This window comes from Lagopus leucura, unplaced genomic scaffold, assembly GCF_019238085.1.
Source record: "Lagopus leucura isolate 7727_CA_CO unplaced genomic scaffold, USGS_WTPT01 Super-Scaffold_100002, whole genome shotgun sequence".
NCBI classification, from domain to species: Eukaryota; Metazoa; Chordata; class Aves; order Galliformes; family Phasianidae; genus Lagopus; species Lagopus leucura.
The window spans coordinates 368721-391008 of NW_024962263.1; the positions used below are offsets into that span (position 1 = coordinate 368721).

At 39.6% G+C, this 22288-nt stretch overlaps 1 protein-coding gene across 6 annotated transcripts in view; it reads right to left on the reverse strand.

Annotated features, from left to right (window-relative positions):
* The window catches only part of TNS3 (tensin 3), a 223624-nt gene that overhangs the window by 35783 nt on the left and 165553 nt on the right, over nucleotides 1-22288 (reverse strand). For all 6 annotated transcript variants that reach the window (XM_042869077.1, XM_042869079.1, XM_042869080.1 and 3 more), the window contains exons 19-21: nucleotides 11712-11884; nucleotides 11266-11383; nucleotides 11083-11166 (exon numbers count right to left, since the gene is read on the reverse strand). In XM_042869077.1, coding sequence (XP_042725011.1) covers nucleotides 11083-11166; nucleotides 11266-11383; nucleotides 11712-11884 — 375 coding nt within the window. The remainder of the gene's footprint in view (nucleotides 1-11082; nucleotides 11167-11265; nucleotides 11384-11711; nucleotides 11885-22288) is intronic.

Consider the following 22288-nt stretch of genomic DNA (forward strand, 5'->3'; position numbering starts at 1 on the left):
CCAGTCACCAATAGTTCTCACTAATTCATGTCCCTCAACACAACATTTAAACCTTCCTTGAACACCTCCAGGGTTGTTGACTCCACCTCCCTGAGCAGCCCATTCCAGCATCTGACCACTCTTTCAGAAAAGTAGTATTTCCTAACATGCAAATAGTGTCCTGGAGTATCTATGAGGCATTCACCGCCTCTCTGGGCAAGCTGTTCCAGTGCTTCACTAGCTGTACTGTAAGAATCTACATCCATACTATATTTCCCCCTTTCAGTTCGGTTCTCCACCTTCCCCTCAGCACTACAGTCACAGGACTCATTTCACCAAGTCTCACTAACACCAGTGATATCGTAAGTCTGTGAAAATACCAAGGCTCACAGTTCATCTCATTTGTTCCTCATATTGCATGCACTGGTATACAAGCATTTCAGATGTGCTTCTAGAACCTCAGTGCTCCTTGGAGAGGTGTAGATGCTCCCATTAGCCTTACCATCCTCTGGTGGTACGGTACCTTTCCTTGGCTTAATCTCAGTGTTCCTAATGGTATCCCATTCCTACACTGATCCTAGTTTAAACCTCTCTCAATTTTGCCAGGTTACTAGCCTCCATTGAGACAGGTGGGTCCTGTCAGGCTCTAGCAGACATTGTGTCCAAGCAAGATACCTTTCTGCAACAGGGAACTCCAGAGGACGGTGGCCCTCTGTCACATATTCAGCATACCCTGGTACTTCCACAACTGAAAGAAACGTGAGCCAATCCCAAGTCATATGCATGTGAAATAACATGCTTAACTGAGGCAGAGAAAAATACAGGATAATTTACTTTTCCCCTCTTCTAAAAGAGGAAAGAAAATGGGAAGAAGCACAACAAGCATAAAAGTGGGAGGACAACATCCTAAAAACAAAGCAACATGGACTGTAAACATCTAAGCAAGACTGAATATGTATTTAAATCCTTATACAACACTAGCAGCTCTGTAATTCTGAAATTGTAAAACACACTGGACTTGTAAATGCAGCAGGCCAGACCTTCACAGGTACCTAGACACTAGATCATTTAAAGATTTCAATCATTCTGAAAAGGTGTACTCACAGCTGTAGTACTTTAGTAGCTGCCGCTCAGACTACATGGATTACTCTAGCATACCACTGTCACTGAGTGACACAATATAGGAGGCCTCACCCTGGAAAATTCAAAAAAGCTTCATGCATTGCAAGGGAATTCATTCATGCACAGCAAGGGAAGTAGTTGTTCCCAGGGATGTTTCTTAATTTAAGTTTTCCAACTAAGAAGACAAGTACATCTCAAAAATTATGCTCCCATGTGTGCTGCTAACTATCAGAAACAGGTACATGTATGCAATAACAACCCACATCAGCTTGCTGCCTGCTCATCTTGTATTTCTGTTAAACGTATGATTACTTCCTGCCTATAGTTTACTTCATGCATCATCAGAACAAGCAAAGCCTATTTTTTTTAAGGTTCTTACTTTTTTTTCTCCCTTACATATGTGTAAGATATTATACAAATATACTTTCAAGAACACACACATACATAATTACTGGTCATAGTTGTTGACTATATGTTTGTGGAGCGTGATTTTTTTCCCACTGAAAGGGAAAAACATAAATCAAGCTCTCTAAACCTATGCGTTTCAAAAGCCTTTATTTTGTCCAGTAGTCAGTGAGTTAGTCGCTGGTTATTAGAGAACAAAGAACAAAAAACACACAAAAGCAACAACTACTACAACAGCAGCCACTGAACTCACCAGTGTAACAGGCCCTATTTCAAATTAAAGGCATGAGGTGTACCTACTTTGAGACTGAGCAGGAATTGCAGTCCTGCAGAGGCTTACATAAATGCATTTTTTTCCTGTGCACTAATCTGATTACATGAACATTTCTTTGACATTTACAACTTCAGATTTACTGTTGTTTTTACCATCTGAAAGTTAGAAGTGATGAGCTCTTAAAGATACAAGTGAAGGCAGAAAACAAACGCCTTTGTTCAGCACCTTTGGAAATGCTGTAACCTTTTCAGCTCATAGGTGAAGAACTCAAGAATGGACAGTTTTCCTGGACAGCAAATATAAAGAAATGCCAGATAATGCTAGTGCTTTATTAAAAACAAAAACAAAAATGCTTTTGGGTCAGGCCTACAAGAAGGATGAAAGCTGAACAGTGCATGGTTAAACTTCCAGGCATTTTGCTGTTGAATGAAATTGAAAGCCCCAAGGCACAAGCCGGGATTTACCACATAACAGATGCCTAACAATAGTTTTGGAAAAATCATGTTCATTTGGTCAGTGCTGAGCACACTGTGGATGGCAGCTTTTATGCAAGTGTAGAAAGTCAGCTGGAAATTCCAGACCAAAGGAATATTTCTGAAAAAAGCTCTGCGCTTACAGAGCTTTACACACGTTATTACTTAGCCCTCTATTAGATCTCTATTCCATTCATTCAGAAGATCTCTGAATCAGGCCACAAATTTGAATTCAATTTTTCTTCCTTTAAGAAACCTGCTCTACTTTTCCTATAAATTGTTCTAAATAGCAAATTGTGAGAATTAAGCCAGAGAGAGAAATCTGGCTCAAAAGTGTCAGTTTTCAAACTTGAACAGGAAAGCTTGGTTCAAGACCTGCTTTATAATCATGCTGAAGAGGGAGACCTCTCTTGGACCCTTCACACGACACGAGTGCTCACACTGGCCATTTATTTGCATGGGAAAAGCTCCTGCTTTTCTAGATGTTACTTAGAAAAAGGTCAAGATTTAGATCCAGCAGGTGTAAAAATGCAGAATACAATCATATATGTAAATGCAGTGTTTTCAAGAGCACCACAGTGAAAAACCTCAGTGCCCATTGCAACAAAGCTATCACTGCATTCGAGTCACAGTATTTACTTTGCTGGTTGCCATTTTGTTGCCCACTGAATTTACAACCTTCAGCACTAGGCAGACTGGGCACTAAGGTGCCAGAACTGCGACATTCACAGCACTGGGACACTGATACCTGCTATTCTTTTTGCCTATCCATGGAGACCTTCTCTGAACTGCTTTTTTTCTCAAATGTAGTTCAACCTGGAATTTCCAGAATACTCCAAGCTTGACCAAACAGTTCTCTGACACACAGGTATGTATAAGCCCTTGTGTGCCTATTTGGTAAGCTGCCTCTGGTGCTTAGCAATGCTTAGCAAAAGAAACGCTGGTTATATGCTGTGCTCCTTGGAAGGGAACATTTTAGACTGGAATGAAATTTCTAAAACAAATATTGCATGTAAAGGACATATTTTGAAAATATTCAACATTTCCTGTTCTGTTTCATAACGTTTTCCTAAACTTTGCCTTCTTTTTCAAGCATTCCTCTAAGAAATTAACTGCCAAAATATTTGTGGCAGTTGGACGCAGGCAGGGTATGTTAATCACTAGGCTGCACTTCAGGCATAGAAATAAATAGGAAGAAAAACAAATAAGTCTTAGTACAGCAGGAACTTTTCACTGAAGTTATACTTTGCAGTTCCATGGACGATTTTGAACTCGAACTTGTTATCAGTTCAAGGGAAGTGAGTGCAGGAGAAGGTCCCTCTTAGTTATGCAGATCTGAGGTTTCACTAAAAAGCACAGTTCATGCATGCCCTAATGGTAGGTGGTTTTATTAACTCTGTGAGTGAATCATCTCCCATTTGGGGGTAAAGTCAGTTTACAGAAACGTTTAACTAGCGGGCACCCTTCAAAAACATAGAATGAAAGGTATTAATTGTACACTCTTATGAGCAGATATGGAAAAGAAGCAAAATAACAACACTGGGAAAAAAAAAAAAAAGCCACAACTGATGTATAATCTCAAACTATCTTTAAAGCATCCCCAGCATTTTGCAGAATTCAAAATATTTTTGTCACTTTTGGATAATCTTTTGATGTAACTAAGTATAGAATAAATCCATCACCTCAGGCATCCCATCTTAGGAAACCAGAGCTACAACTATTCACTGCACTCTGCACAGACAGTTCCTGGAACAACTTCTTATTGCCATCATTTATTCAGCTTTATTTGTGCCACATTCAGAGTTTCTGCTTTTCTTGAGGGAGAGAAAAAGTTTACTCGGCTTATTGAAATTGCTTTTTTTAACATACCTTCACCACATTCCTCAGCATCAGCTACCCAACTTTACTCCTTCTAACCTTCCAGCAAGCTATTTCTCCTCCAACACACATATGTAACTTGTGCATATTATCTGTATGCACTACCAAAAAGCAATGATGTGCATAAGGAGTAACTGTGAAGTCAGGCATATTTTTTTCTAGTAGGATAGGTGAAAGTCTAGTAAAGAGATGTGATGAATTTTTTCTTTGCATTGAATATCCAATTGCAACTCAATACACTCCATTTCAAAATTTACAGGTAACTTAATTATGTCAATTAAAAGCAGAATTGCAAACAAACCAAAAAATGATGCCGTTTTTGGCAATCGCCAACCTAATCCTCAAATTCCTGAAACAAAACAGAAAGCAGAGCTGAATATTTTTCACTGTCAAGGACTGTGTTTAGGTGATGTATTAATGTGCATAAAATAATTTGCCATAACTAGAGATTACCATAATTTAAGTTGCATTTTGAATTCTGTAGTTGTTTGAAACATGGCACAGATAAGTTGATTTTTCTCCTTGAAGAGATACAAGTTTAAATGGCTTAAATGAACATTCAAATTCACCAAAAATGCTAAAGCCGTGAGCCAATTTTCATCTCCAAGTTCTGTCACAAGTTTCCTTTTGATTCCATAAGGGGATTTGATTTTATTTCGCAAATCCTAAAATCATCTTTGCATTTTACACCGACTTAGCCACCTTACTAAATGATGTCCCCAAAATTGACACCCTTACTTCTGAGGAACTCCTGGAACTGGCAAGGATTCAGTGCCTCGGGCCATATGGAATCCACAGCTTTGTGATGATATGCACAACACCATCCATTTTTAAAGCACATTCATTTTCATGGTGTATGATGCAGTGATATTATATCAAACATAAGTTGATCATTTTCTATAAATGTCTGAGCACTTCTTTTTTTACCAGCCCTCACCAGGGCACCATCAGTAGCTGTGCAGGTATGCTGACGAAGAGAACTGCTTTCTTGTAATTTCTGCTGCTTTGTGCAAACCAAGGGATTTAGTTGTGCCTTTTAATGGCACCAAAGAAATTATTTCTTCAGTGATGTTACATTTATTATCAGTACCTCTAATAGAGATGGCAAGTTAGAATCCCAAGGTTGGAAAGGACTTACAAGATCATCTAGTCCAACTGTCCTATCACCATCACTAACCCCCAAGCTACTAAACCATATCTTGTAGCTCCTCATCCAGACACCTCTTGAACACCACTAGAGATGGTGACTCCACCACCTCCTTGGGCAGGCCATTACAGTGCCTGACCACTCTTGGAAAGAAAAATTTGGCAGTGCCTTTTGCATATAAAGTCTCTTCAGATTGTAACTGTTGAGAACTGATGTGATTACTGATTGAGAACTGATTACAAATTAGGCACAGTGCCATATTATCTGTCTCAACAGAAAAGTACTCATCTGTCCATTTTTCACTGAACACTTCTCCTTCGCCCATGATTTTTTTGTTGCTTTTTGAGTCCTGTTTTCTTTTGAGACATTAGGTGGGTTAGAAAATCAGTAATTGCTGAGTTTCACTCAACAAGTGGCAGAAGCACCTATAATGTAATACACGTGGGTTTCATTGGGACTGAGTGTGTGCAGCAGGTGCGAGAGATGGAGTCAGAAGTGCACTGTGCCCTCCCCTTGCTCTGGTTTCATCTGAGACAGTGCCAATTGCACACCAATGGTTTGGTGCTGAGTGATGGGTGTGCACCTGCGGCCAGGCTAGGCTGCTTGGCAGAGAAGAGCTGCTGTCATGATGACTCTGCAGCAGGGAGTGAGGCCACATGACGAGCAGTTCCAGACCACATGCTACCTGGACAGGCCCACATTATAGCATTCCTTGTGGTTTTTCTGAAAGATCTGATTGAATTCATGTCAGTAGCATCCAAACAGGATAATTGAGTCCTATCTTACTTGGACCTTTAAGCCAGTAAAGGACAAGTAAATGATTAGTAAATTATTATGATTAGTAAATTAGTAAACGATAAGATTTTACAGTATCTAAGAAACACTACCATTTCATTATAAAAATATTGTGGAGATGAGATAAGCAGTGTAGTTAACCATGAGGTAAACATGTCAATGTCATTTGCAGGACAATGAAAAACATTGCAGATCTTGTCTCTGTGCCTTGCAGTATGCATCATTAGCTTCTTATCTGTACTTTCAATTTTTATTGTTTGTAAATAACATTAATATTAAAAAAACGGAAAAAAATAAAGGAAAAGAAGGAAAACAAACAGAAGCAAAAACCAAAATTCTCCTCTGTGTGCAGGAGGACAGATGTTGCACCAAGGCATTCACTGAAGCAGATGCACTGATGTTCCAACCAAAGAAACACACGTATGAAAAAGTTCCATGCCTGTCTCAGTGTGGACTTCATTTTGTTTTGACTGTATACCTAATCTAAACAGTGGGACCGAAGAAAGGAAGATAGAATAAATAAATATTACTTCAAAACTTTTTTTATATTGTGGAGAAAGTTTTTGCACATCACAACCTGTGATTTTTTCCTCTCACATTTTAGTATCGTTCTTGTTCCTTCCTATGCCATTAGCCCTGGTAACACTCAGCAGAAGTTTTCAATTCAGAACTCTTAACTTTTCTATCAAATAATTAAAGAGCATGTTTCATTTCCCTTGCAACTTACTGACTGGAAGAAATGATAATCATGGAATAACAGTATAAAATTACACTCAACCTAAGACTCCTAAAGTAATAGGGATAGCTTAATTAGCTTGCTGTTTTACCTTCCAAAAGGTTCATGAGTAAACATCACACTGGGTGGTGTAACAGAATAAGCTTATGTTAGTCAGCAGGGCGGAATTTAGAGTATCAGTGTGTCTACTAGACAAAAATGTGACCTGTGTTAGGAAAACAGTGGATACACATCAGTGCCTGGTCTTGAAAAACTGTGACAGAATGAGGAGAAAATAAGACCATCTGACAACTCTTAGCAAAGATGCAGTTCATGTGCGTAGTACCAGCTTCATGTATGGTATCTGAGCTAAGCTCCACGACAGGTATGAAAAGGCAGAGCCTGACACAAACTTGAAGGCTTTGAGATTCCTCATACAAGCAACAGTGCTGTCATTGCACCATATGTACTGCTTCAACAATGCCAATATATTTAGGCTTTTCAGATAATACGGAAAAACATGATGTCATATCTGCTCTTTATGAGTATATGGGTAAAGAATTACAGATAATCTTCCTTTGTTCTACGGATTTATGAATTCTGCTGTAAGGTGGTGCCTCGTGTGAGTGCAAAAATTTCTGCAAAAGAATTTTCTGCAAAGCTCTGTTTAAGCTTCGGCCAAGGCTAAGAAAGAGGCAGCCTCTCACATTCAGTCTGAGGGGTGGAAGGCAGAAAGACTCTGAAAATGGGAGAGATGGTTAGCCAGAGTTCAGTACTCTGTCAAGCAGCTTGCTATGGTTTTGTTTGTTGCTTCTATATACAAAAGAACTTCAATTAGCTGTATCCTGCCTGAGACAAGAGAGCCTTTATAAGCTTTAAAATGTGCTTTTGTTCCTTCACTGATGTGTAGGATTCTTCCATGAGATATACAAGGGCTGTTGTGTTACCCTAAGAGCTGTATCTGGGCATTATAAAGCAAGCTAATTTGTAGACTGTTCCAGTTTGTCTCAAGACAAAGTATCTTTCAGAAGATATCTCAGAATAAACACAAGTGCTGTATTACTTGCATGCTATGTAAAGAAAGGAAATACAAAATTGAACAACTACAGCAAGCAACCCACTGTAACAGCAGCACTTAGAAGAAATAACTGCATTCCTGAACACAGACTGAAAAAGACTGAACTCGCTGATTTCTGAAAGAGAACACAGCTCTGAAAAGGAATTCTGCTCCCTCTGGCTGATGCAGATGATGATGTCTTAAAGAAGACATGTTTGGTATGCATAAGGACTGGATGTCATTTGAGTTCCTGAATATAGTATATAAACACATGTATTATTCTTTTCAATTGTATTGATATAGGTTGGTTTGCTTAGCAATAGGGATTAGTTCATTAGTTTAAGAACCAATATGTTAGTTCAGCAAGAGGAATCCATATATGATAGTTCTAAAAATTTCCATTTCAGCTTCAGTGAGTGAACAGTCTTGGTTTTCCTTAATAATTTTGCACTGGGGACATAACAGAATACTTTTATCTTCTGCCTCAATGATTTTGCCTCACAAGAAATACTTGAGTCACAACAGAATACTTTTATCTTTTGTCTCAAAAGAGGATATTTTCATCAGGTTCCACATACATTGTTTTTAAAAAGTGGTTCACTGTAGCCTAATAAACAATTGAAATCTTCCAAACTGGGAAAAGTGGATGGAAGTGGGTCAAAGGCTTCAGTGATGAAGCTGATGGTGAAAAAAGGGGAAGAAGTAGGTGGACACTCGACCACCCTAAATACCACTGAACATGAGTGTTGTTTCCTGTGAACTGCAGGAAAATGGTCCTGGTCTCTTTTGTTACAGTTAAATCAAAACTTGTTTGTAAAGGAGCAGGTTTGAGGGTTTATCCAGCCACATGTTTGACCATAAAATTTCTGCATTAATAGCCTTCTTGGTTTTAGTTGGGATTGAATTGTTTTCTTCAGAGTGTCTAGTATGATGCCATGTTCAAAGAAAATAATAAATAGTAAATATAAATAAATAAATAAAAATAAATAAATAATAAAGAAAATAAATGTTTTTAACACACCAATGTCTATAGCTGCCTGCTAAGCCAAGGCCATTCTCAGCAAAGAGCCCAAGGAGCTAGCAAGGAGCAAAATTAGGACAGCTGACTTAAAATGGCCAATATGATATTCCATTATCTGTGGCATGATGCAGAAGGAGTTTTGAAGGCGCAAGAGTTCATCTTTCCCCTCTGCTGTTGGGGGCCTATAGAGGTCATTTGAAAAAAGTTGTTTACACAAGGACTACGAGTTTGTCTGTTAAGTGTAATCTTGCATTTTTTTAATTTTTTAATTTTTTTATATTTTGTGATAGTAATATGAGGGCCAAAATTCTTAGTATTACTTTGCATTTCAGGAGTTGTGGAGTTAGAAAATAATTTGGTCTTAGAATTAATGCAAGGATTTGGGAAATTACAAAATCTCACTAGCATTTCTACTGATACCAAAGTCAAGTAACGATCCCATCCAATGAGGAATTTTAACTCCAAAAAGCTTCAGTGCATTAATACATCAGCACAGAGGTCGGACAAAATCCACCCTACATATCGTGGATTGGATGTTAAGAGATAAATGGGTCATACCAGAAAGTCCCACGATATTCTGAATGGAAAGGAAAACCTCAGGACTTGAATAATATCGATCCTTATTAAAAGGAAACTTAGATAAACAAAGCGACAGCAGCTGATAAGTGGAATTGTAAGATAAAATATAATTGTACCAGTTTAGGACAGGAATGGGTTAGAAACCTGACTGGTATATGGCAGGCAATGGCTGTGGGTTGCAGCTGTAGGAAGCTTGATTATATGGGAGGAAATCTTGGAGGGCAATCGAGTGTAAATCCTTCACTCTCCCATTACCTGGATACATGGTATGTAAATTCACCAAACCACCAGGTTAATACTGGAGCTTTAACTCTTTGCCCACTTTGGAAGAAAAGCCCACTGCCCATGACATTTTGGTGGAAAATAAAAGAGGATTCCAAAAAATGGCAAAGACTGTCCACTAAAGTAGGGTAGAATGAGGATTTCAAGCTTTCTTTGCACCAGGAATTCAGGCTTCTCAGAATAGAACACTAGTGTCCAATCTCACTTGGCAAACTGAAAGCCTTGCAAATGCCACTGAGCAAGGTCTTCTGACAATTAACAAACAGGTCCAGGATAACAGTGAAAGGCAAGCTAAATTAGCCTTGGATCTCTTGCTGCTTAAAGAAAAATGATTGTGTGTTATCTTAAATTAGATAAAGAACATTGTTGTGTGCATATTCCCAGTGTAACAGAGATACTCAATGAACAAGTACTCTGGATCACTAAGACAGCAGGAGGAAAATGGTAATAGAGGGGAACTGCTGAGAACTCATGGATAAATAACATTTTACAAAACCTTGGGGGTTGGTCCCTGACAGGACGGCTTGCAAGCCTTGCCAGTGTGACTGTTTTCCTGATGATGATAATAGTTGCAATTATGACTATCGGGTGTGTAAAAACTTCCCTAATGCAGACAGTATACACCCAGGTTCATTCCAGTGAATCATGATTAATAAGAAATTATATTATAGCTACAGGTTTACAAGAACAATTAAATAACAAAAATGGAAAAAAGTGGGAATTCAAGGAAAAACAAGGAGAAGGTGTCCTTGCAAAATAAAATTCAGGAAGAACAAAGGATGGATAGGGGCTCCCTGCAAAACAAGATAAAGAAGCTGCAGAGAAAATTTTCAGTCTCAAGGATCTGGTTAGATAATCTTATACTGAAGGTATATGGCAGGAGATGCTAGCTTAGCACCTGAATCTTGTTTTCTGGGCAGAACAAAGAGAGATAGACTTTACAGGATAAAAACACAGTTGTGCAAAACAACAAACTCTGAATCCAGATTACAATGTATGAACAGATGAAATGAAGAAGGGATGAGCTAATAGGTGAATCAAGAAGAATGTGAATTCTGAGTACCCCTGCAAATGTGGAATGGCAGAAGGGCTCATTAGCATTGGGGTACAGGAATAAAAGAGAGGCTGTGTCCCCCTGTACTTTGAGAGACCCCACAGGGGTATGCTCCAGTAGACTCTCCCTTTATTTGAATAATGAAAGCTGAAGACTTTCTTCTGTTTCTTTTTGGGAGAAAGATGATTGAACAAGCCTACTGGAGCAGAAATTTTCCTAACATAAAGGAATAATCAGTATCATGTTAGTTGCCTTAATACACAGTTCTGATTAAAATTATTATGTAGTATGAGACCCTTACCAGGACTGGTTTTGTACAGGCCAGGGGGGCTGATGACCTTCTGGCTGGAGGAAATCTGCTGATGGTACAGTGGAGGTGTTCTCACTAAGACAGAAGGAAAAATATAGTTTCTTTTCAGTAATAGGTAAAATGTTAATTGTATTATTAAAATAAAGAAAAAAATAGAAGAAAGCACTTCCTTACCATATGGTGTCTCTGGTGGCAGTGGAAAAGCTGGTGTGGATGGGGCATCTTCTTTTCCATTTCTGGCTAGGGAGAGGATTCCTCCATATATTTCATCTTGATAACATGCCACAGACATCTATAAAGGGCAGAAAAAAACGCAAAAAAAACAGTGTTAAAATTTTAGCTTAGTCCTATAACATAATGGGACATTTTTCATCAGACTACAGAAGGTTTCATATAATCTCATCTATTGCTCCAGCAAAGAACTCTTGAAATGTTCAAACCACGCAAACAAGAGATGGTCAACTTAAACACTGAACTGCATTTCATGATAACTCTTCTTACTGCCACAGTGCAACTGGCAAATTGCTTCACAGTGATTTTAGACACCAAACATGAACAGCGGACTCCCTGCTGGCCATTCATTTCAATGAACATTTCTTGCAGAATTCGACATCGTTTACCTCTTTGGTCTCCCCCACGGGGATCAGTGATCCTGGATTTACAGCCTGGTCATGAACAAGAGACTTCATCCATCCACCCCCACTATAAAGTGACTGCCCAGGGAAATCATTGTCATACTGTCCAACACTTAACTTTCTGTTTCTTCCCACCACTGCTTCATTATCTTTTGAACCTGTTGTTGAAAAACAAATACATAAACCAATTAATAATGTGTTTTTTCAGTTGTAATTGTTAACATAAATGCCTCTCATTATGCCTTCAGCAATTCTGTTCCAAACACTCATGAAATAACTGGTTGCATAGCTGCTTTAGAAAGCCACGTAGGTGTGAAAAACAAAAACAAAACAAAAAGCCATTGACATTTAGCTTTGCTCTCAGAAGTCGGAATGTATCTGCAGTACACTTAGTTCCAGTGGAGTGGAGCAGCATGCTTTGCTGATGCTCATTTTTGAAAGTTACTCCTAATGACAATGGCAGAGCCTGTCAGTGGAGGTTGCCCTGGGCAGTCAAACAGAAAACCTTTATTTCCAACCTCTAACACAATAGGTTTCAGCAGTAAGAATACTGTTTTCCCGGATTGCATTTTCCCAGAATGACCAGCTTTTTAGCTAACACAGACCCTGGCCCTTACAAGCCCAGCTCACTATACACTTTTTATGACATAGAAAATAACCACGATTAAGGAAATTACATACTAGGTTTTATAATTTCATGTAATTACACACATAAGCTGCAGTCTTTTGGAGTCTGAAGAATGGAGTACAAAAGAGAGTGAGCTGAGCCAGCAGAACAATCCAAGTTATTCAGGGGGCATAAAGCAGTATTCATGTTGAAAGTCAATTCAGAATTAAGAAATGTCACCAGCTACAACGTTATCATTAGCAACATTTTTTACTTAGTCATCCACATCTACAAACAGACGCTTTGAGAAAATTTCCACAGAAATGTCACACTTCTTTTTTTCTGAAGAACAAGTCAACAGTAACTGTTCCCCTTCATTTCTAGTCCCTACCAAGCTGCAGCAAGATGAATTCTATCTGTTTTAGTTACACTAGGCTGAGAATTCTATGTTCAAAAAAAATCTACCTGAAAATCCCACAAAAATATAGTTTTTAGACATTCTGCTCCATATTGTAATTCAATCATAACATGTCTCTGTACAAAATTCATTCACTTGGTTATCAAATAACATTTTGCTGTGGCTACATGCATTAGCACAGTATACACAAAGTAGTCAAAGATTTGAGCTGTAAAATCAAAACATTTGCATATGTTATATGCATAATTTGCACACGCTGGTCAAAAAACATTAGCTGTAGTTACATACCTTGAATGACCTCACATTTTAGAACTGCTAGCACAGGTTTAAAAGAGTTCCATATTCTATATTGCTTAAGAATGACTAAATATAACCTCGTACAGTCAGGTAAACTGTAAGGCCTCCAGAATGTACCAAACTACCTTAACTGATCTTACTGCACAAATAGAAGAAATTCTTGCCTGTAACGAACAAAAGGATCCAGAACTTATCTAGCAGTCAAGATTACTGTATGGATACAACATATACTCCATATTTCAAAAGTCCCATTGGCTATGACTATCTAAATTCTTATTCACTGAATAGTCTACCACTCAAATCTGTATCTCTCCAATTTGGAGATGACATCAGTTGTTCTTCCTTGGTTCATCAATGCCATCACTCCATCATAGAAGGCCATCACTGATGAGGCATGATCTGCCATGTTGGCTATCTCAGATCACCTCCTCATCTTGCATGAGCCTAAGCATCTCTTCCAGAGGATTTGTTCCATGATCTTTCCAGGCAGAGGTGAGGCTCACCGGTCTGTAGTTTCCCAGGTCTTCTTTTCTCTCTTTCTCAAAAATGGGACTGATGTTTTCCTTCCTCCAGCTGCTGGGGACTTCACCTGACAGCTGCAACTTTTCAAAAACAATGGAGAGCAGCTTGGCAAGCACATCAGCCAACTCCTTCGGAAACCTGAGATGCACACAGTCCCGCCCAATAGCCTTGCACACATTCAGCCTTGTGAAGTGATCTTGGACTCACTCTGCTCTTACACTGGACCTCAACCTCCACGTGGAAGTTTATGGACACAAGACACTTGGGAAGACTGACAGGCAGGGAAGACTGAGGCAAAGAATGCATTAAGTAGCTCAGCATTTTCCACATCTCAGGAGGCCAGTTTACCCTTATCATTTATCAGATGGAGAACACTCTCCTTAGCTGGTCTCTTGTGACCAATGTACCTAAAGAAACTTTTTTACATCCTTTGTCAAGTTAAATTCCATTCAGGCCTCAGCTTTCTTGATTCCATCTCTGCCTATTCTGTATTCCTCCCAGGTCACCCATCCCCGCTTCCACTGCTTACACTTTTCCTTCTTTTTCTTCAGCTTTAACTAGCAGGTCCTTGCTCACCCATGCTGGTTTCTTGCCTCCTCTGCCCAGTTTCTTATTCTGGGGGACGAAAAGCTCTTGTGCTCTCAGAAACACTTTCTTAAAGTGCTACCATCTCTGTTCTGATCTTTTGTCCCTAAAGACAGTTTCCTAGGAGAACTCTTCCAACAATTCCTTAAAGTCTGAAGCAGCCTGAAGTTCACTCTCCCAAAGTTCAGTGACTCCACTCTTCGCCAGGCTCACATTCCTTGAGATTATGAACTCAACCAGGACATGGTCGCTGCAGCCCAGGCTGCCCCAAACTTAACCTCTTTAACCATCTCCTCCACAGTGGTGAGCACAAGGTCCAGAAATACTTCACTTCTTGTCGGTATGTCCAATACCTGAACCATAAGGTTACTGTCAATAGACTCCAGAGTCTCCTGGATTGCTTGTAGCTCACCATATCTTTTTCCCTGCAGATACTAATACATACATCTTGCCTTGTAATAACCCACTGCTAGAAAAAGCTAGATATTTTTATCTAATCCATGATTCTCTGAGACACACCACTTTTTTTACATAGTACTGGGATGGAGGAGTTCTATGAAACAATACAGGCTGGTAAATGTGCATCTAATATGTAATTTCTAATATGTAATTACAGGCTTGTAAATGTGCAGAAAGCAACTATGCAGGAAAGAACCTAGGCACTGCCACAGTTGCGATTGTGGCAAAAGGCCACAGTTGAATACTAAATACTGCATATTGAAATGTAGTGGAGTCCTGGTTTCAGCTGTGACAGAGTTGATTTTCATCACTTAGTGTGTTTAGGCTTGAGAAGAAAAACAGTGTAGATAACACAGCAATTTTTTAGTTGCTGCTGAGCAGTGCTCCACAGAGGCAACGATGTCTCAGCTTCTTGTACCATCCTGTCAGCAAGGCTAGAGGTGCACAAGAAGCTGGGAGGGGACAGAACCAGGACAAATGACCTAAGGTGGCCAAAGGGATATTCCGTACCATATGACATCACATAAAAACATAAAACTGGGGGAGAGTTGGCTGGAGGGGCTTCTGCTTCTCAGGGACTAGCTGGGCGTAAAATATGTATGTATATATTCATTGCCATCACTTCTTCATTTTCTGTGTGAGTAAATACTTTCTATCTCAACCTACAAGTTCTACTTTCCTTACCTCCCCCCCACTTCTCTCCTCCCTCCCACTGAAAAGAAGGAATGAATGAATAGCTGTGTGGCTCTTGGCTACCTTCCAGGTTAAGTACAAGTACCAAGACATAGTTATGAGGTCAAAAGAAGTGATCACATCCCTCAGTACTTGGGAAGCCGCATCTGGAGCACTGCATCTTGTTTGGGGCAACAACATACATGTAAAGATACTGAAAAATTGGAGTTAACCTGTCACTGATGGACAGCACAAAATGGCTAGAGGCTGGAGTACAGAATATGAGAAGAGAGACCCAGATCGCTCAGTCTAAGTAACAGTAGGTAAAACGCACCTCATTGCCATCTTCACCTGCCCACAAGGAGGGACTGTAGAGTCAGACTCTTCTCAGAGATGTACAGCAATAGGACAAGAGGAATCAATATACATTCTAACCAGATAACAGTATAAAAAGCAACATGGGGAGACAGATCATCTCCTGGAATAGGTATCTGGAAGCACTGTGAATCTGCAGTATTGGAGGATTTAAAAACCTGACTGGACACAGCCCTGGGCAACTTTATTTAATTGAATCTGTTTTTAGAAGGAGGTTGGATCCAATGACCTCCCAAGGTCCTTTTCAATCTGAATCACACTCTGATTCCGTAACACAGACCACATTATGAAGCAGTTGTATTTGATGATACTGCCTCCAATCAGCTGGAGAGCAGATCAGACAATGCCAGATGATATCAAATCAGCAAGAATGTACTTCAGACTGCAACCATCGCTGTAAGACTTTCACATTCAAGAGTAAGACCAAACATGCTTTTGTTTAGACTATCTTTTGGAAATCAGCAGATATCTTCAGTAGATATTGAAAATCTGTCAAGATTCTTACAACAACGTTAAGGAAAATTTAAATGTGATCTGCACTTCAGGCCAAAATACTCCTGTATTAGCTATTCATTAGCTGATACTGCTTTATTAACAATCTTTTTTTTTTTTATTTATAATTTTGTAACTAAAAATCAGAACCAGAAGCAAAAGCAGAGCTTACTAGGATATTTACTCCATAAATCAATCACCTGATGTGACTTATCAGATTTAAAAAATGATACCCACAACAAATAACATTCTGCTGATAAATGACTTGAAAATCATTCCTGTATGCAATCATGTCTCACAAAGAGCACTGAAAAGACAAAGCAGATACATTTCAAGTGAGCTTCTCATTATAACTTCAATGTATGTGAGAGGTTAGCACAATATAAAGAAGGTGCTATCAGTTCAACTCAAATCAATAAAACTATGCTTTTTTCTCTAGAAAGGTGCTGTGAAAACTCCCACTAAGTTTTTTTTCAGTGCCCCTTTCACAGACCTTAGCATAGACATAAAAGTCATGACTTTGAGGAAAACTATGTCAAACTGCACAAATTCTAGATGCTGCTGCCTTTAAGGATATTTAGAAAGGTTTGCATAACTGTGTCCCATTACTAGGAAATGTGGTGATTCAATAAAAAAAGAGGATTAACAATTCAACAGGAAAAAAAATGAAGTCCTTAAGTTAAATTTTAATAGGGCAGAGTTTAAAGATTACTCCATGTATAAAAAAGATGTTATCAGAACACTACCCAAATCAATATTACTTTCCTTCTTGAGTACCATTTATCTTCTATGAAGTGTAAGATAGAAGACACTTACTGATCTAGTTTTCAAGACAGCTCTAGGCTTAAACCATTAAAACAAATCCATTTTAATAATTTAGAATCAGCTTTACAATCACTATTAAAAATTTAAAAATAACTACTTCAAAGGCAGTAAGACAAAACTTGAACAAAATGTTGTGAAGAAAGGGTAACCAAATGCATATTCGCCTGAAACAAAATGATTTATTTTTGATAGAAGTTTTTGATTAATCAGCAATAGGGTTGGATGGGACCTTAAAGATTATCTCGTTCCAACTCTCATGCCTTGGGCAGGGCTGCCAACCCCTCTCAAGGATATTTGAAAAGTTGTGGCAGTCAGGTGAACTCTCTGGTGACTGGAAAAAAGGCAACGTCACATTATTTTTAAGAAGAGCAGAAAGGACAGCTCAGGGAACTGTCAACCTGTCAGCCTCATTTCTGTGTTGGGGAAGATCATGGAACATGTCCCCTGGCAGCTATGCTAAAGCACATGGAAGAGAGGGAGGGGATACGAGACAACCAGCATGGCTTCACCAAGGAAAGTCCTGCCTGACCATCCTAGTGTCCTTCTATGATGGTCTAACTGCACCAATGAACAAGAGAAGAGACACTGATGTCATTTATCCAGACTTTACTATGGCCTTTGACACAGTCTCCCTTAATATCCTTCTCTCCAAATCGGAAAGGTATGGATTTGAAGGGTGGACACTTCAGTGGATGAAGGACTGGTTAAGAAATCATACTCAGAGAATGATGGTCAATGGCTGAATGTCCTCATAGAGATCAGTGATGAGTGTCCCTCAGGAGTCAGGACTGGGAAAATGCTCTTTAATATCTTCATCACCGACATTGACAGTGGGATGGAGTGCACCCTTAGCAAGTCTTTGGATGACACCAAGCAGTGCTGTGTGATCAACATGCCTGAGGGATGGGATGTCATTCAGAGAGACCTAGATAGGCTTAAGCAGTGGGTCTGGAAGAACCTCATGAGGTTCAACAAAGCCAAGCACAAGGTTTTGCATGTGGATCATGGCAGCCTCCACTAACAGTACAAGCCAAACAGGACTTGAGAGTATTGGTGGATGACAGGCTGGAGCCAGCAACGTGCCCTTGCAGCCCAGAAAGCTAACTGTATCCTGGGCTGCATTAAAAGAAATGTGTCCAGAAGATCAAGGGAGGTGACTCTGCTCCTCTTCTCTGCACTGTTAAGACCTCAAGTGGAGTAATGCATCCAAATGTGGAGTCCTCAGTAATGGAGAGGCACGAACTTGTTGGAGCACATCCAGAGGAGGATTACAAAAATTATCCAAGGGATGGAATGCCTCCTCTATGAGGGCAGGCAGTGAGAGCTGGGGCTGTTCAGTCTGAAGAAGAAAGGGCTCTGGTGAGACCTGAACGTGGCCTTTCAATATATAAAGGGAGGCTACAGGAAAGGGGCCACATTTTAGCAGAGTCTATTGTGACAGGACAAGAGAGAATGGTTTCAAACTAAAAAAAGGGAGATTCAGATTGGATGTAAGAAAAATTTCTTTTACAACAAGGGTTGTGAAGCACTGGAACAGTTTGCCCAGAGAGGTTATGGATGAACCATCCCTGGAGACATTCAAGGTCAGGCTGAAGCACATTCTAAGAAATCTGGTCTAGCTGCAGATGAACATGTTGTTCATTGCAGTGGAGTTGAAATAGATGACCTTTAAAGGTCCCTTCTAACTCAAACAATTCTATGACTGTATGAAAGCAGGCACTACGTCAGGTTGCCAAGGGCCCCATCCAACCCGGCCTCGAGCACCTCCAGGGTTGAGGCAACCGCGACTTTTCTAGGCAAGCTGTTCCAGCCCCTCACCACTCTCTGAGTGAAAAATTTTCCTCTCTTTTAGTTTAAAACTATTCCCTTTTGTCCTATCACTATTTGCCAGACAGTGCTAACAAAGTACTTTATTGCATGAAATAGGCAATATTAGGTCCCTTCAGCTGATGGCTGAACATGAAAACAGTCCCCTTTATATTTCATCAAGTTTATTAGCATATAAGGGATAAACTTCTCACCCCTGCTTGTTATTTTGCCAGATCCCTACTTTGATTCCTTTCAGAGCTCTACAACCAGGAATTTGTCCTTTTTGCATCCACAAGATCCATGCTGCTAGTCTCCTGATTCCAAGCAAAAAAGGTGCTGGTGACTTCCTTTGCATCTCCTACAAGTGCTCCCGCTGCAAACTGATTCCTGCACTCCATTTATTCTAGCAAACAAACTGCTTGTTCATAAATACAAATAGAATCTATTTCAAAATGTTTAAGCTAAGCTGCACCTCCTCCTCTATACAGGGAGTTGCAGCAATCTGCCATTTATCAGAGAGCTGTTTTACATCTGAAAACAAACCTACATGACTTACAAGATTAAGACAAACAACCATTCCAACTCTTATATATTAAATACCGATTATGTTCCAATTTTCAGATTCCTAGGTCAATAGGAACGCCGCTTCAAAGACCTGAAGTAGGAAAAAGAACCTGGCTGAGTTTCGTCTGCAGTATCTTTAAATTCTCAATCTTTCTTAAATGTATTTGGAAGAAAGTACCTCAGCAAGAAAAATATCTTTGATTTTGAAAAAAAATACCTAATGTTTGACAATGATGTACAAGCAAAGTATTGTTTTTGCCTTACTCAGAATGGGTAGCAGCTGGTTAATTAATTATCTTGACATAATCCTTAGGTCAACCACTGAGTCACAGGGAATAGAGCTCATTCCCTACTACATGACAGTATAAGACGGATTACTACTATCTGGTGAAAAACTGCTGTTCTACTTATCCTTCATCCTCATGGCAGCCAGCATTTATTTGTACTAATAACTGTACCTCCTCTTCCTGCACTAGTGTGAACAGATAATTAACTGCTTTAGTGGCTCTCTTGCCTTATCTTAGTTCTCTGTTAGTCTACTCCAAAGTAAGGTAAATCACATCCATTAACCCTGGGCTATTTTACCACAGACTGGTAGCAAACAACAAGGTATTATTATTTTACAGGATTATTTGGCTTAAACTACGTGATTCTTTTCTTTAAGTATAGCATAATTATAGTCTTTCATAGAAAGCATGCTGAGTACTTCAGCTTTTCTTCATACATGTTTAGGCACAGGGGATAAAAATTGGCTAAACCTATATTCCAGCTTTCCACCGTGGAGGGAAAGCAGTTAACATTTCTGGAGAGGAAGTATCCATGACATTGTCAATTAGCTTGCTCTCATGTGACAGAGATTGGTTTGTTTAGTAATAGGGATTAGTTCATTAGTTCAAGAGCCAATATATTAGTTTAGCAAAAGGAACCCGTAAGTGATAGTTCTAAAACTTTCCATTTCAGTTTTAGTGGGTAGTAGTCTTATTTTCCTAACATAATAGAATACTTTTATCTTTTGCCTCTAAAGGTGCAAGGACACTTTCATCAAGTTCAACATATCATGTTTTTAAAAGCAGTTCACTAAGGCCTAATAAACGATGGACATCTTCCAAACTGGGAAAAAGTGGATGGAAGTAGGTCAAAGGTTTCAGTGATTAACTTGATGGTGAAAAAAGGGAAAGAAGTAGGTGGGCACTCAACCACCCTAAATACCACTGAGCCTGCCAAAGGGACATTAGCACATATCTGAGTCCTTGAAAAAGAATGAATATGTATGCCAATGTACTGCATATGTATGGACTAACTGTTCAAATGTAGAACCTGAATTTTGAGACTGTGTGCTTGCTTGTCAGCTCACCCTGTACGCATCATGAGGAATAAAGGAATGCTGCTTTCTAATTCTACACTGGAGTTAGAGAGTTTTCTTTCCAGATTTCGGATGACACATGCAGGCAGGAATACACTTTTGAATTTACTAAACACAGCGAGTTACGTTTTCATCTATTATTTTTTAATCCTAAGTGTTTAACATTTGCCATTTATCCCAGTGACTACAGAGGATTGTGGTGCTTTAACAAAGGGCAGCTTAAGTACCACAATGCCATTTTTTACTCCCCCTCCTTAAAGGAACAGGGAGAGAAAATGCTAAGAAAAAAGGCTCGTGGTTTGAGATAAGGACAGAGAAAGATCACTCACCAATCGTCATGGACAAAACATGATGAAAAGACTCTGCATAGATTTTTTATTGCCCAGTAATAACAGACTAGTGCAGTGAGAACTCAAAGTGAACTGAAAACACCTTCCCCTACCATTCAATCTCTTTTGCCTCCTTGCACAGTGTAACAGGATTGGGGCTGTATTCTGTCTGTAATGCTCCATCTCTAGCTACAAGGAAAGGTGCCCTCCTAGACCTACTGCTTGTGAACAGAGGTCTTGTGGGCAAAGTAGCACTCAGTGGCCAGCTTGGTCATAGTGACCATGAAGTAGTTGAATTTGAAACCAAAACCTCAACCCTGGATATGGAGAGAACAGATTACAGACTGCTCAGGGAACTAGTTAGTAAGGTCCATTGGTAAACTGATTTTGAATGCATTGGGATACATCACTGCCAGTCACTCTTTAAGTACCACCTCCTGAGAGCACAGGAACAGGCAATTCCAAAACGTTGGAAGTCAAGCAGGTGGGGCAGAAGGCCAGTGGGGCTGAACAGGGATATTCCAGGCCTCTGGAAGCACAATCAGGCAACATGGGAAGACTGCAGGGATGCTGTTTGCCTTTCTTGGGAGAAAACTTGTGTGGTTGGAGCTCAGTTTGTGAATTTTTGGGTGCCACAGTACAAAAAGGACATAAGACTATTAGGGAGTGTCCAAAAGAGGGTTACAAAGGTGGTGAAGGGTCTACAGGAGGAGACTTCTTGAGGAGTAGCTTGGTTTGTTCAGCCTAGGGAAGGGGAGACTGAGGGGAGACCTCATTACAGCCTACAGCTTCCTCACAAGGAGGAGTAGAGAGGCAGGTGCTGATCTTCCTCTAGCATTCAAGTGATGGAACCTGAGGGAATGGCATGAAGCTGTGACAGAAGAGGTTCAGGTTGGATATCAGGAAAAGGTTCTTCACTTTCTGGGCACTGGAACAGCTTCCCCAGGTCACAGCACCAAGCTGACAGATTTTAAAAAGTATCTGGACAATGCTGTTAGACATATGGCCTGATTTTTGGGTAGTCCTGTGTGGAGCCAGGGGTTGAACATGATCATTATGGGTCCCTTCAAATTAAGGATATTCAACGATTCTATCACTCTCAAAAGCAGAAGCAGCTTGTGTTGTTAACACAGCATTAATGAAAGGTTTCAGTTGACTTAAACAGAAATAGCAGATAACAAGCAAACACTGTGACTTCCAATTTCTAGAAATAACCTCAGAAAAATATGTGCTTTAAGGTATCTC